At 49.5% G+C, this 16,248-nt stretch overlaps 2 protein-coding genes across 5 annotated transcripts in view; both read right to left on the reverse strand.

The window, feature by feature from the left end:
- The window catches only part of AGBL4 (ATP/GTP binding protein like 4), a 1,270,110-nt gene that overhangs the window by 233,241 nt on the left and 1,020,621 nt on the right, over positions 1 to 16,248 (reverse strand). The window lies entirely within an intron of this gene.
- The window catches only part of BEND5 (BEN domain containing 5), a 47,298-nt gene that overhangs the window by 19,887 nt on the left and 11,163 nt on the right, over positions 1 to 16,248 (reverse strand). For 2 of the 4 annotated variants that reach the window (XM_036825386.1, XM_036825396.1), the window contains 2 exons: positions 11,861 to 11,994; positions 9,359 to 9,743 (listed from right to left, as the gene is read on the reverse strand). In XM_036825386.1, the coding sequence (XP_036681281.1) occupies positions 9,359 to 9,743; positions 11,861 to 11,994 (519 nt within the window). Of the gene's footprint in view, positions 1 to 9,358; positions 9,826 to 11,860; positions 11,995 to 13,502; positions 13,574 to 16,248 lie in introns of those variants that run through there. The other 2 variants (XM_036825405.1, XM_036825414.1) reach the window with 2 other exon arrangements.

A 16,248-nucleotide genomic window follows, 5' to 3' on the forward strand; every position in this document is an offset into this window, starting at 1 on the left:
GGCACACTGGGTTTGGCAAAAAAAAGATGATTCCACTTGTTGAAAAGGACCTGAGCATGGGAACAGCTAGTAGCAATGAAGGCCTCGGAAAGAGACAGCGGCAGGTGGATCCCCCTCTGTGGGCCCCAGCATCCCCTCAAAAGGCATCGGCCACTCTCATCTGCTGCCATAGCTACGCATCTGTTTCGTGGCCCCGTTGTGCTTCCAGTGAGGGCTGGGACAAATGTGGTCTCATTCCTTCAGGGAGCATCTACTAGGCACCTCCGTAGCGCCAGCCCTGGGTTAGGTGGCTTTGAGTGATGTGCAGTCCAGCAGTGGAAAGGGATAGGCAACAGATCATTACCATCCTGACAAGCGTAAGGATGAAGACTTGGGAACAGAAGCGAAGGACAGGGTGCTACACCTGGAGGAGACTAGGAAGGCTTCAGCAGGACGGTCACCAACTTCTGTGCTGGGGCCTGGAACTGGCTGGGAGGGCTGGGGTCGGGTAGTTACCTTCATATGGTGAAGGCAAGCGGCACACAAGGGAGGCTCACTGACCGACCGGGAAGTGGGCAGCATGATGATCTGCACAGGTTTGGGGAGGGAGAGATCACCACTGGCTCCGGGGTCGCGGGAGGCTTTAGGGAAGAGGGGAGCTCCGACTGGAGCCTGATGGGTGATGAGGTCTACGGAAGGTGGAGGGCTGGTCAGGCAGGGGGATGGCAGCACCAACAACAGCGGCTCCTCGGGTCCTTCCCCCAACCCTCCCCATTTTCTGAGGGCCCTCTGTGCGTGAAGGCTGGGGTAGGCTTTGCTGGGCAAAGGCAGGAGAGGCCGTTCTAGCCTGAGGTACTGGATTGGACAAAACCCCTGCAGCTCATGTGGATGCCCTCACAGTGGGGCTGGTCCCTCGGGGAGCCAGAACCGCAGAGCAGAGCTGGAATGGACCTAGAGAGCCCCCTCTCCATGGGGTAGAAGCCCAGGAAAACAGGGGTGGCAGGAGCTGGCCCAAATCCCCAGTCGTGGGGGTCAAGGTATTTTCCCCACTGTGAGGAATTGTAGATGCCCATTTCAAAGGACATATTTGCTTCTCCCTGAAAAGGAAAGGTGACCAATACCCGCTGAACATCTTCTTTGTTAGTACCTTACATTGAAATACCTATTATTTAAACCTTTTAATCTTGACACCCCAGTGTCAAGTTATTATTGTTTACCATCTTCCTGGTTAGGATGGAAACTCTGAGGACAGCTACCGTCCTGGTCACGGCTATATCCCCAGCACCCAGCACGATGTCCCTGGCCCACAACGAACACTCATTAAACATGTGTTGAATGAAACAGGTTAATCCTCACGGCAGTCTTGCAAAATCTATCTTATTATCTTTGCAGAGGCTCAGAGAGGTAAAGTAACTTGCTGAAAGTCAAAAAATTCAGGGTTGCTAGACTCCCAAAGACTTACTCTTTCCTACACCTCTTCGGCTGACTGCAGTTTTCAGACCGCACGGGCTTCTCACGTAATGCCCCCTCTGTGGGATCCTCAGCCCATCTCTGACCTTCTCTCACCTTCCTAGGGTGTCTGTGAAGATCCACCATCGTGCAGGGGGGCAGCTGGGAGCAGAGGGTGTCACCAGGATTCATCTCACCTCTAGGAGCTCTGAGCCTACCCCCTGCCAGCTGGTGGCCCAAGCTGGGCTGGTTCTTTGTCTACGGTTCTTCCACCTTCCTCCCCGCCCAACTGTCTGGACCCAGGGAGCATCCAAATGGCAAGGATATGCAGAACGGCACGGGCCTGCGCTGCCAGACAGGCACTGAGTGCATGTGACACGGCCTTTGGTTCTGGACCAGAACTGGCTGGGTGGGAAGACTAAGGGGCTGTGGTGGGAATAAGCAGGGCAGGCGGCGTAAGGGCCGCCCTCAGAAGCCTGAAGGGCTGCCACGGGCACAGTGTGCACCTGCGGGCAGGAGTTATGGGGGGGGCAGAGTTTCACCACACGGCTGACATCTCCCAAGCAAGTCAATCCATGGCTTTGGCTTTGCTGGCTCTTGCCTTCAGGCCACGAGCCCTTCCAGAGCAGGAACGATTTGATCTGCTTGGTTCAGAGGAAGAGGGTGACTCCGAGGTTGAGGGACTGCACCCCAGGCCACTCCAGTGGGGAGGAGCCCCTGGGCGCCACGGGGCAGTTTCGAGGTGCTCTCACCCGCCTCTGCAGCCTTGTCTCTCCCTCCTACCTACTTCTCTGCACAGTCCAGTCAGAAACCGCTTGTGGTTCCCGAACAAGCCAGCCTCTCTTGTAACTCCATCAGGCTCTCCTGTCATCTGGACACGTTCACTTCCTCCCTCTGAGCCCGCATCCTCATCTGATGATCCTATCTACCGCTGAGGTTGTTTTCTGTGTGAAAAGCACCTAACGGCAGGCTCAAAGCAGGTGTTCAGAGGGGCCAGCCACTGCCCATAAGGAGCCCTTTCCCACCTCTCCCCCCTCCACCTGCTCTGACTGGCAAAGCCAGCGGAAAACAAGCCTGCCACACAGCCACACCGAAGCCCATGACCAGCAGGCAAAGCCCTGTTTCAAGTGGGAAGCACAGTCCTGTTCTGGCAACAAAGAGAAGCCCAGCGACTCCTGCATGTCCCGGCTCCCCGAGCAGGAACAAAGGGACAGCCTGGAGTTGTCCCTCAGCCCCTTTCCCATTGCCCCAGGAAAACGAACGCCAGGGAAAAAGAGGAAGGAGGGTCCTGGACTGTCCTGCCACGCTGAAATCAGCTCTTAAAACAATCTAGGATGAACTGTGGCTAATGTGTTGATTCAGTCAAGAGCGCAGAGAGTCCTTCAAAGTGGGAGATGGCCAATACCTTTAAGAGAAACAATTCCAATTCTCACTGCTAGACCTTTTCCTGCCACCCGACGTTAGGAGGCCCTGGGCACAGTGGTTTGGGCCCCACTCCATCAGTAAGCGAGGCAGTGGCAGGCTGTGGACCTCCTGGGTCACAGGGAGACCACTCATCCTCTTAGCCCTCTCTCGAAGCCCAACTTCTGCGAGCACTGCTGTGTACTAGTGAGAGTGAACTGAAGGCTGGAGGAGGTGGAAAAGAGCTCTGAGTGGAACAGGCCCCTGGAGGAGAGCCATGACAAAGAGAAAATTGAGCCATAAACAGTGATGTCTGAAGAATCAAGGGGGTCAGAAGGAGTGCTTGAGGACTGGAGATAGGAAGACTGGAATTCTGCCCAGGAAAAGAGAGAGAGTTCAATAAACCACAGACCAGTGAGCTTGAAATCAAGTCCAGGCGTACCTATAAAATAGATGATTCAAATATGATTTCTGAGGACTTACAAGGGAAAGTAGCAATCTCCAGGAGACAGGAGGGGTTGACCAAAGATTAAGATATGCCAAGACAACCACATCTGTGCTCTGCTGTAGGACAATGATTGCCTATGGCGTGCCAAGCATCATATACACATTATCTCATGCGAATCCTCAAATGATCCTACATCATTAATGTTAGACCCACTGAGCACTTACTATGTGCCAGCCCCTGGGCAGAAGTCTTTACATGCATTTGCTCATTTAATTCTCTTAAGAACCATAAAGGTTGGTACTGTCATTGACCTTGCTTTTTGGATGAGGAAACTACGGCCCAGGAAGTTTGAAGTAACTTGCCCAAGGTAACAAAATCAGACTACGGAAAAGCCAGGGTTCAAAACTCCAGGATTTCTGGCCTCAGGGCCCATGCAGGCTTAGTCACTGACCACGTTCTCTGGCCTGTACGTGGTAGGCATTAAGATATCCAACTTACAGAGGAGAAAACAGAGGCTGGGAAGGGTTAAATCATTTGCTTGAAGCTGCACAGTTAAAGAATTAGAGAGCCAAGATTTAAACCCAAGTAATATCTGCTGCCAAAGCCCGCGGTGCCTCCAGTACAGGGGAGAGCCGGCAGGAGGCATTGGCTGACGGCGGCTGCCTTTTCAAAGGCACTGTCAGAGACCCGTGCGCAGAGTCCAGCTCAGACTGCACAGGATTTTAAAGATCAAAGCTGGTATTTTAACGGACCTTGGACGGAACACAAGGCACGAGCCCAGAGGGGAACAGAGGTGATAGAAACCCAGCTCTAAAGAGCCAAGACAGATCTGCGGGCCACGGTGGCTTTCTCCTTCAAAAGTTTAAACTAGCTTGTGATCTGGCCGACAGGGACATTATCTCTTCTTTTTGCCTTCTCCTCTCTCAAATGGAGATAATAATCCTTACCTGGCCTTGCAATAAGGCTATCGGAATAGTCCAATGAGATTAAAATGTCGAGGTCTTTGAAGCCTGTGAAGCGTCTTGTACATGTGAATTACTGATATTCTTCTTCTTATCTATGCCTCTTCTGGTCAGAGCTCATCATCTCCACCTACATTCCCTACAAAGCACACACAAAATCCAAAGCCATCCTATGCCTCCCCCTGCAGCTACAGCATTTGCTCTGTTCTGTCTGGTGTACAGGGCTGCGCCCCGCCTCGGGCTGCGCGTGCATCTTGAAGGCAGGGATTCCGTCTCCTCCTCTTCGTCACTCACAGAGCCCTTTCCAGCCTTAGTCGAACTAATGTTACCTGAATCACACCGGAACGATTTTAACTATCTAAGAGGTACTCAGAGTGCTAAAAGCTGAGGGTGACGTCTAAGCCTCGGTCTTTGACCTCTAAGAGCAAGGAATCTGGCTGAGGGGAAACCAAGACAGACGCTAGAGTTTACTCCTTCTGATACACCAGAGCTTTGCAACTAAGTGGCTTCCACTGTTCCGCTCCCCCTCATCCCCTTGGAATTCTCGGAGACTGCCAAGCCCTGGCTTAATAAACACCACTCTCACTCTAGGCTCGTGAATGTTTTACAAAGGGACTGTCCTTCTATCAATATATTTCCAGCACCTAACACAGTCCTGGCACAATGGATGCCCTTAATAAATGATGAATGAATGAAAGAATAAATGAATGGACAGACACACAAATAAATCTGTACTTTATAAAGTAGAAGATCTTCATGCTTTTTGTGTCCTCAGCACTTATTTCTTTGGGAGAAGGCAAACAGGAAAGGGCAGAAAAGGAGAAAGAGACTGGCGTTTATTGAACACTTACAATATGCTGGTCATAGGGCTTTATTCTTTACATATGCTTCTTCCTTTAATTTTGACACCACGACAGAGGCTCCCAGCGAAGGGACTCTCTGGGTTACAGAGCGAGGTTCCTTCCCATCAGAGAGGGCTGCCTCCCATGCTAAGATCGTACAAAAGGAAAGTTCTACTTTACAGAGAGATATCCTTTGGGAGGATTAGGCTGGGGGTCACCCCCATGTCAGTGACAATGAAGTCCAAGGGCGAAAGAAGGGCATGTGGGCAAGGGCCCAGAGAGAGGCTCCCAGGACCAGCTGTCAGGAGACCCCTGGGAATAGGCGTGTGGCACTTTCTGGGCTTGTTTCCTCATCAGCAACGTGAGGGCAACACCCTATATCCTGTCTAAGCTCGTTCACAACTCCAAGGCTCCATGTTCTAGAGAATTTTTTCTGTTAAATCCATCTTGTGTTTATTTGTGGAATGAATGAAAGAATGAACACTCAAATGAAGAAGTGAGTCGTCCAGCGAAGTCTCTCAAACATCTTCTTATACCATCTTGCTGCTGCTGCTACCCTTCTGCCCCTACCCTCCACCAGCTGAACCATTACAACTCCTGGCTGCTAGAGGGCCTGCTCGCCACTCTGAGGTGCCCCTCGGGCTCAAGAGGCCAGGCTCTTGCTCTCTGCCCTCTCCCATCTACAGCCTGTAGGATCCCAATGCCCGGGGAAGTCAGCAATGATTCTTTTTAAAACTGAGCATCCCTGACCTGTGGATGATCCAGCACCCAAGATGGACAAAGATCCTTGAGATAGGGCCCCTGGCGAGGTGGAAGGGGGAAAATACACAAGGGGAGGCCTCTAAGAGCAATGCTTGAGCCAGGCGCAGGGGGGGCAAGGACAGTGCAGCCCAGGCCGCGCATCAACCCCAGGGTGGAATGTGCTGCTGAGAATCAAAGAGGGTCTCTCAGTCCCTTTCTGGCTCTTCTCTGCCTTGTTATAGGTTTCTTGCGGGTGTGTACAGTGCAGGAGCCGTTACGGCAGGGGGTGTTTTCCCAGACTCAATCAGAGAGCCTTCCACCTTCAAATGTTAGCCCCTTCCCCAAAATTCGGTACACTGCATTTCAATCACATGCTTACATGTTTACCTCCATCACTACGCCCTCCCCAGCTTCCAACGTCTTAGTCTTCTTTGTATCTCCCCAAGCTCCTAAGCTCAGAAAGCATGCGGTCAATGTGAGCTGACAGACTGAATGAACAAATACATACATAACTCATTTTCTCTTCTATAATAGAAGACCTTGAGAGGCAGAGAAGTTGGTTAACCTACTCAAAGTCATACAGCCAATTACTGGTTAGGAGAGTCAGAGTTAAAAACCAAATCAGTCCCTGTCTTAGCCCCTCCAATAAATGGTATGAAAAAGGAGCTAATGGTAATTCAGCATCAACAGAATGCCAGACAGTATGCTGTGTATCCCTAGGCTGTGAGAGGGGTATTATTATTTCCATTTTACGGATGAGAACACCAAGTCTCAGAGAGGTACCCTCTGCCTAGATTGCTCCTTGCTCTTCCCACCCACTCACCCCTGCCTGGATAACAAAAAATGCATCCTTCAGGCTCCAGCTTAGAAGTCACTTCCTTCCGGAAGCCTTTCTTCCCTGATCCCCCAAATTCGGTGGATGCCGCTCCTCTGCTGTCCCACAGCAGAGCTTCTATCCCTGTGCTGGCACTGTGTCAGTGGCTGTCTCCCGTATCAAGCTTTGAGCTCCTCAAGGGGAGTGGGCAAGGGTGGTATCTTGAATGTACTGATCTTTAACCACTAGGCAAAATGCCTGGCACACAGCAGAGACCAGTAAATATTTGTGGAAGAAAGGAGGGAGGAGGGAAGAACGCAAGGAAAGAAGGCTCCCAAAGCCACAGAGTTGGGAGGTGGGGAAGTTGGGTTTGAATTCAGGCCTGTCTGGTTCCAAAGACTAGACTAGACCAGACTAGACTACATCCATGAAAACATACAAACTCCCCTTAGAGTAGGGAGCCTTTTATTACACTCTTGTGGATTTATCTTAGAACTTGGCACATTATCATTCTCTGATTAACAAGTGCTAATCGATGGACTTTAAGCTTTCACAGGTCACGGACAGCAGGTGTGATTTTCTGGGACACCCATGGTCCCTGGAGCAAAGGGCACCGCACATGGTGGGTGCTTTACGCATACTTGTGTCTTGAGCTGATTTATAGTCAGTCCATCCCACTGTGATGACGATAGTGACTCGGATCAGAGAAGAGCCAGCCACTGGCCCTCAAGATGGCATTCAAGGCCTGTGGGGTGGGAGTGCCTGGAATGATCAAGACACTGAAACTATGGTCGGGGCCAAGTTTGTCTAAGTGTTTTAAGACTAAAGAGGAACATGCTGATACAAAATGCAGTGTCTTACTGCCCCAGAGGGTTAGGAGTGGCTTCTGGAGTTTAAACTCAGGTCATCATCATACAGAACAGGCAGTTTCCCTGGGAGCTGAAATAATGACGTGGAGAGTTTTTGTTATTAGTATGCTTTGTTCCCCTCCCACCCTCCACCCCAAAGAAGTTTACAGAAGGCGTAGCATACAGAGTGCAAGGAAAATAAAAATTATTCATCCAAAGACCAGGAAACACTTTCTCTCTCTGAAAATCTCAGTTCTCTCCTGCCTCTCACCCCCACTCCAAGATCAATACAGTTTTCACACTTTTTTATAGTTAGGGTTTCTCTTTGAGATTTTATTTTGATAAAAAAATTTTAGTAAGTTTTTACGTTGCACACCACATGTGACCTCTGGTGTCACTGTGCGCCTCTAGGGGCTATGATTTGGGAGAAGAGCCAAGGCGGAGTCAGGGGGTGGGGACATGACTAGCCTAGGAGTCGGGGATATGGTTTGAGGTGAGCTCTGCCTTTGCCTCCCCAGGTGACTCTGCGTTAAGTCCCAACCTCAGCTTCCTTCTCTGCGACAAGGGCATGAAAAGGCCTCTTGACCGACTCCCTAGGCCACCCTGAAGATCTACTGAGGCACTGCCTTGGGGACATACTCTAGGTAGTAAAAGGTACCTGTAAATATAAGTAAGGTGGCACTTTTATCTAAACATCAAAGAGGAATGAGGCTTTCCATGTCAATCTGTTATCCAGATAACACAAACCTTCCTTCTTGAGTATAAAATTGTATTTGATTTAAACTTTGGGGATGGCACTTGTGTTTCTAGACTAGTCTATTCCTTTTTTGAAGCAAAGAACACTGATGCAGGCCTATTAATGACTGTCCTCAGGGGACGTGGAAGCTATGAACTTGTGTTATACTGATTTGCTCAATACTGACTGGCCTCTATTTTTTACAGTCCTGGATTCTTGTGTTCTGAAAGAGCGTTTCTGTCTTTTCCTCTCAGGTAAGGAGTCATTTCTCCCCGCTGGCAAAGCTGCTCCCTTTCAGATTTCCCTTGATTCCTGCTTCTAAACCATGTCAGATGTGAATATCTAAAAACCTAGTTTGTTAAATTCAGTTGCAATATAAGAGCCTATCAAGTTCTTCTATGAGCAAACCTGAGGAGTTTTATACATCTTTCTATTAATCTAAGGTCGTGTGCCTCTCTGCTCAAAACCTTTTTAATTTTTCTCATTCCCACCAAAACAAGTCCAGACACCCCAGGCTGGTACAGTTTTCAAGGCCTTCAATCACCTGTTCTTAAACTACAGTTGCAGTCTCTCTTCTTAACACCCCAGTGAGACTGCTGCCCTCTGCTTCCTCTTGTGCCTTGAAAGCCCGCCCACCCTTCAAGGCCCACCCCCTTCCCAAAGTCTCCCTCAGTTACAAATAACCTCGCTCCATCCTTTGAACTCTCCTGTCATCTTATCCACATCTCTCCTGTGGCACTGATCACTTTCTGACTTAAAGTAAGACATTTTCCAGGATGCTGTCTAGCTCTCTTTACTATCCTGAAGCCCCCTTGGAGAGGCTTCCTAGTACCCCTGGTCCTGCCTCTTGCCACATGGATGCATAAATGAGTGGTGGCAAATACGCTGCCAGCTCTCGTTCTCTGAGCCCCATTTCCTGACGTTGCCCGCTGTGCTCTGGATAGCTGAGGCTGCTGCACGCCCAAGCTCCTGTCCGGTTCGCTCCGAGAGGGGAGTGGCTCTCCCTTGGGGTGGCTCTGCCCTTCCCTCCCCTCAGGGACGCTCGGCCTGCCTCTGCCCGCTGCCCTCCCGGGAGGGGAGCGGCGCGCGCCGTCCGCCCGGTGGGGAGGGGCAGGCGGCCCGCGGCGGGAGCACTCACCGCTGCCCAGCCTCAGGAGCAGCACGTCCTGCAGCCTGCGGTTGAGGTCGCGGAGCTCCTTCGTCTCGGACACCAGCGCCCCGTACTCCTTGAGCTTCTTAGCCTGCTGCACCAGCTGCCTGCGAGTCCGCTCCAGCTCCTGCTGGAGGTGGCGCATCTCCTCCTGCTGCTGCTGGTAGCTGCGCAGCAGCTCCTCATACAGAGCCCGGGGCACGCCGGCCTCCTCCAGACTGTCCATGTCCTCGGGGCCCGGTGAGGCCTCCACGAAGACCTCTTCCGGACATGTGCTGTGGCCCAGGCTCAGGCCGTTCTGCTTCTCCAGCCGGGCCACCACTGCCTCGATGCTCTTGTGCGCCGCTTCGCTCGGCTTCCGCCCCTCGGGTCTCTGTGTAGGACAACGAGAATCAGTTCAGGCAAGGGCAGCTGGGACTTTCTTGGACTGCGGCTCAATATTTCCCCAGACAATCCTAGAATCACAGAACCACAGAACATCAGTGCTTGGAGAAACTTGTGCACACACGTCGTCAAAGCCCTTCACTTTACAAACGGGGAAACAGAGGTCCAGAGTGGGGAAGGGTCTTGCCCGAAGTCACACAGTCAGTTAGTGGCAGAAGCAGGACTCTGGTTTCCCAGGCCAGCACTTCTTCCATTCCATCACTCTGCCTCTCGGGTGCATGTAAGATCATGACTGCCCTCCCCAACTGCCCAGCCTCCCACCCTACCCACAGGGCCCAGGCAGTGATTTGCTCACAGGGAGTATTCAATGTGTATTCGTGGAGAATCAGTAACAAATCAGGCCAGGCCTAGCCATCCCAGGGGAGCCATCACTCAAATCTCTTCAACAACAAAAACATAAAAGCCCCTTCCCCCTGCTCTCCCCCCCCCACAAAAAAAAAGGGCATTCCACCAAGTAAACTTTTCCTCAAGAATGCTGCAGTCGGGAAAGATGCTAAGGACTCTAATCTAGGGCAGGAACCGGGTCTTATTTTCTGTTTCTCCACTGCCTACTCAGAACTGGCACTTGGCAGGGGCTGGATAAATGTTTACGTAACTGAAAAGTTCAAAGAACGCTAGCACTGGAAGGTTCTTTCTGTTTAACTCCCTCATTTTACAGGTGAGGAAACTGAGGCTCAGAGAGGGGAAGGACTACACTCAGGGTCACACGGTGAGCTACAGAGAGACAGTCAGACCCAGAACCTGAAGCCCGACTTAGCGCACTAGGCTCCTTCCCCCACATCTGTTAGCCTCTCCTTGGACTCTGGCCAAGTTGAAGCTCAGCAAGAAGTGGATACAGAGAGGACAGTTTAGTGAGAAGAGAACTATCTAGGACTACCCAGGGGTTGGGGTTTCAGCTGCCTGAGGAAATTCCAGCTCAAGTGGACAAAGCTCCCACTGAGGGGAAGTGGGAGTTATAGGACCAACTGAATTCTTCACCCAGTGCAGGAGGGCTAGGAGCTCTCCTGACTCCCACTTGTGGGAGATGCAGATAACTGGAGATACCAGATTCCAGCCAACTTAACTGTGTCAGGTCAAGCCTGCCTTAACCTCTCAATAAGTTCCTGAAAATTTTGGAAAAAAACAAAAAAAAACATGACTCTGAGATTAGGTTACATGACAAAATCCTATCCTGTCATTTACCCACTGGGATAAAGTGCTGCTAGTAGTCTAGATGAATGTATTCATTAAAATTGCAATGATCACTTTGGATACCCGTCTGCATCACTACACTGTGAGACCACTAAGGGCCATGACCATGTCTGTCTAATCTCTATGACCCCAGGAACCAGCAAAGGGCCAAGGCCCATAGCACGGGTACAATGAATGCATGAACTAAACTCAACTGCATCTTTTGGACTATGCTTTGGGGATGTCCTTGGCCTGTGTCCAAAAGCAGACTGCAGTCAGTGCAGAAGGCATCCCCCCTCCTCCTCCCTTCCTCCAGGGCACCCATTGTACAGAAAAAAACATCTGGCTTATTGAACAAGATATTCAGCAGGCTTACAAGCGAAGGCTGGAGGAGACCAACTAGGGCGCACACCAAAGGAAATGCAACCTCATGCAAAAGTTTTCTTCCAACCCAAGGTCACATTAAAGCCCTCTGACTGAACCTGGCGCACGCCATCTCCTCATGAGGCCACCCTTAGCTGTTTGGGGGCCGCCTGATAGTGACTGGCTCTGAACTGCTGCCCAAGAGCAGCCATGTTCCTGGAGCCTAGCAGTGACCTCTCCGGAGCTGGAGGCCCGACAGAAATGCACCATTCTCAACCCTCAGCAGCGATGACACTGCACAGATGGTACAAACAGGACAGCGCTCCCTGGAGAGTCAGCCAGCAGAGCAAACTCACACTAGCCGTCTCGAGCCTCTCCCAACGCGAAAAAGTCATGGCCCGTGACACCAGGGGGCATTTACATGGGCAGAGGAGGCCAGACTGGAATTCTTTAGCTGTAAGAAATCTGAAACTGCTGCCCCATACTTCCAAAGAAGAGGAAAGATTTTGTTACCTTGATGTGTCTAAGCTGTAAATCTTCTTCCCCATAATCTTTAACTTCCCCATCTTCTTCTACATGATTGAGAGAAAGTTTGGGGATTTTTATTTTCTTCTGCATCACACTGTTTTCAAGGTCAGATTTGTCTTCTAAAATGCATATCAAGAGAATAAGGTTCATTATGAGTCAAAATGCTCAAAATGCCCATAACCTCAAATACTAGAGAATGTCTGAGGCCAGACCAGTTAAAGAGGAAAAGCAAACAAACCCAAGACATGTTCCCTTCTACACGCAGGGCTCCTAGTAGCAGCAGTGCAGATCAAACTCTAGGCTCAAGGGTATACGCTAAAGGCACCACCATACAAAGCGTTGAAATAGCACCCAGTGAATTTGCTGAGGGGTTTCCCTAAGTATATCTTCAAGGGTGGCCTTTTATGGAATTCTAGAATCCTGGAACTGGAATGGCCCTTAGATTGCTATCTGGTTTTATCTTAACTAGCACATGAATCCCTCAACAACCAAGATATTTCTAAGCAAATGATCTCCTAGGAAAACTTGGTGGGTTTCTGCCGGCTCAGGTACTGATGATCATGAAAGGATGACAGCTCTTATGGAGATAAAGCCTGAACTGGAGCTGAGGTAGAGCCTCCCCACAGCCCAGACACAAGACAGGCTGAGTTAAGACACATATAGGAGTAGCTAGCAACATTTACTGGTATCAGATAATGAAATGACAGAGTTTAGGGGGCCTCAGTGACCAAGTGGCCCAACTCTCCCATCTTACAGGTGAGGATGGAAGGAGCGTGCCCAGGGTGTGAGTCTGAGGAAGAGGCAGGAGTGGGAAACAGGCCTCTGGCATCTCACCCACTGCTTAACGTGTGATAACAACACACACTGACGTGCATTACAAACTACAAAAGTGCTACACAAATACAAAGGGACACTACTTCTCCTCACTTTCTTATTCTTTAAACTCAACTTCAGATCATCTGAAAGAGAATTGTTTTTCTCTTGCACAGATTTCAAACTTTACTTCCCAGACCTGTCTCTCACTGTAGATGTCAACAGTAAACATTCAAAGAGGAGAGTTCCAGAGGTAGAAACTCGAACATGCTCTGGAACTGGCCCTTGTGGTAAATACTTTGGGGTCCTGTTTTCTGGGCCTGAACTGGGACTCTGGGAATTACTATTTCTTACTCCTCAAAGGTTCCCACTGCTGCTATACCTTAAATGTAGTTTGTAGCATGCTGCCCAACGCTGGATGTGGCACGTGGCCAGGGAGTGGTGAAGTTCAGTCTCTCAGGGTCTTTACGTGTGAGTGCGTGTGCACATGTATGTGTGTGTGTTGAACATGCTCCTACACTTCCCCCAGTGCAGGCTCCTCTCCTCACAACCTGTTGGCAAAGTTGAAAAGGAAGCTTGTAAGCACCTAACTATTCCGGAATGTAGTCAAATGCCAAATCTTCCTAAATGTCTCTTAGGAACGGAGCCCCGGCTGGTCAAGGGTGGGACTGCAGCACTAGAGAGGCCTCGGTGTGGACCTCAGCTCTGCCGAGACAGGGCGAGGAGGGAGCAACCAGGCCTTAATGGCATGACCTCAGGTGTCTCCTCTATGAAGAAGTGTGGGGACGACAGCGACAATGCGTCACACGCTTACCACACAGCGCGGCTGGTGCACACTAGGCACTCGATGAACAGGATGTCAAAACTGGCATTATCAACAGGCTCAGAATCGTTTTATTTCCCTAAGCATAAGGTGGATAAAGATACAATTAAAATTAAAAAAAACAAAAACAAAGGAATGACTGAAGGAGGGTATCTAGTGTAAGGGAAATGCCCAAAAAAAGAAGAGGTGGTCTTGTTAACAACCCCTCCTGATCAGAGATGAAAATGCCCTTTCCCGCTAGCGGAGCAGCAATCCTAGGCTTCTGGTTTCACAAAAAGGCCAGCTCTTGTTCCTGTTCTCTTTGTACCTATAAAATACACCCAATGGGTTCGGCATGAACAACAGCAGGGACTGTGGTCTTTCTAAAAGAGCAGTAGCTCACCTCCTATAAATCATTGTCCATTCCTTCTAAGTCAGAAAGCTGCTAAAATGTAAAACCTAAAGAAGGTGCTCCAAAGGAAATTATCTTGAAATGGGATGGGCGGGTGTTTTCACATGTGAAAAAAGAGGGAGAGAAACTGAAAGGGATATAGGGGATGAGAGGGTGGTGTTAGGACTTCTGAATGTGTTGAGGCAAAGCTCCTGGGTTAGTCTTCAGTCTGACAAGGTCAAGGGCAAAACTTTGAGATGCAGCCACTGAACTAGAAATGACAAGCTATGCTCTGCCTCCCTGAGCTGAAGCTCTGTAGCTGAGAATCGTGCTGGCATGGAGAGAAGCAGTCATTCAGACTCACAAAACTGGGCAATATTTCAACTGAGAGCGATCCTCAGATCATTTCATTTAACCCTTTCGAAATGGAGACGAGGTTCCAAATGGTAAATCCACACATCTGTCTGCTCAACCGTCAGGCCCAGGGATACAGGGGGGGCAAGACAGGCAGGGCTCCCATTCTGGTGAGCCCATCACTGCGCAAGGTCACAGAAGGTAGTGCCATACATGAATAGCATGAGAACTCAGACTGTGCAACCAGAGTTCAGAGCTTTTCCTCCCAAGCCTCCACTTAACATTTACTGAGAATCTACACCTGCAGGATCTGGCTGGGGCCCTGGGGCACTGAGAATGAACACCTGGTTAGGGGACACAAGATAAAAACCCACGAAAAAGAAAAGCCCTCAAATAAGACTGAGATAAGATCTCAAATACTGAATGTGAACAAGGGGAAAGTAACTGCTATAGGATCTTGGGGGCAAGGGAGATCACTCTGGTCAGTGTAACCATGGCAGGCTTTTGAGAGGAAGGGCCCTTTGAACTAGACTCCTTACTTACAGGGTGGTCTTGAGTAACTTAATTTACTTCTCTGATCCTGTTTCCTAATCTGTGACTTGAAGTAAATAATTCCTACTCACATTGCCAGGATGCCGTGAAGATGATCAATTCTGTGTGTTAAGAACTTGAGCGGAGCGAAGAGCACTTGGACCGTCAGTGTACATAAAAGGACAGCCATTTACTGACGGCAAGAAGAGGGGTAAAGGACAGAAACCAAAAAAGAAAGATTGCAAGAACATTTAGACCGGAATGGTTACAAAAGATGGTTCAGTTATAGGCAGGAAGAAAAGGTGAGAAAGAAAGTTAAGGTGGCTGGGGCTTGGAGAATAACTGGCCTTGAACGCTAAGGTAAGAAGAACTGAGGTTCAGCCTGCAGGTGTGGAAAAGTCAGACAGCCTGGATTCCAAGTCCAGTTCTGCTACGTGGTAGGTGTGGGAAGTCAGGCAAGCTGCTGTGTCAATGAGCATCACTGATCTCTTTCTGTAGGAAGGGAGGTAGAATATTGACCTCAAGTGGGATCAAATCAGCTGAGTAAATGTGCCTTGAAGGCAACAAGAGTCTGGTACTTACAGCAGATGACAAAGCTCAGCAGAGCCTGCGGCTGGCCCAGGGCTGCTGCAGGCTTGCCCCTGGAGGTGGAGACCTACTCAGCCACCTGACTTGAGAAGGGAGACACTTGAGAGAGCCTTACTCCCCATATGATGACAGGAGCCCAACTCCCACCAGCTGTACCCAAAGCTCCACGCCCCCTCCATCTAACTGGAATGCCCCCTCCTTTCCTTTCTGTTTGACAAACTCCACCTAACCTCCACTCAGCTCCTCTTTCCTCCTCTAAGGTCCCATTACACCTTATACATACCTTCTCTGTAGCCTATTTTCTTACTATGTTGCAATCACCTGTTCTGAGGTCTACCTTTCCCACTGGAGTGTGGATAACCACAGGGCAGGGCCCATATCACAGGCTTGGCCATACAGTATAGGGACTCATCAAAAAAAATGTTTAGTGAAAGAATAATAAAAAGAGGCTACACCAGTAAGCATATGAAAAGATGCTCAAAATCATCAGTCATTAGGGAAATGCAAATCAAAAATAATACTATCAGATACACTTCATACTCACTAGGATGGCTACAGTCAAAAAAAGAAAAGAACAGAGAATAAACATAACAAGTGTCGGGAGGATATGGAGAAACTGGAACCCTCATACATTCCTGGTGGGAATGTAAAATGGTGCAGCCACTATGGAAAACAGTTTGGCAGTTTCTCAAAAGGTTAAACAGAATAACCATATGATCCAGCAATTCCACTCTTAGGTATATACTCAAGAGAAATGAAAACATGTCCACCAAAAACTTGTGCACAAACGTTCATAGCAACATTATTCATAATAGTCAAAAGGTGGCAACAACCCAATTGTCCATCAACGGATGAATGGATAAACAAAATGTGGTATATCCATGCAATGGAGTA

This window comes from Balaenoptera musculus, chromosome 1, assembly GCF_009873245.2.
Source record: "Balaenoptera musculus isolate JJ_BM4_2016_0621 chromosome 1, mBalMus1.pri.v3, whole genome shotgun sequence".
Taxonomy (NCBI): Eukaryota; Metazoa; Chordata; class Mammalia; order Artiodactyla; family Balaenopteridae; genus Balaenoptera; species Balaenoptera musculus.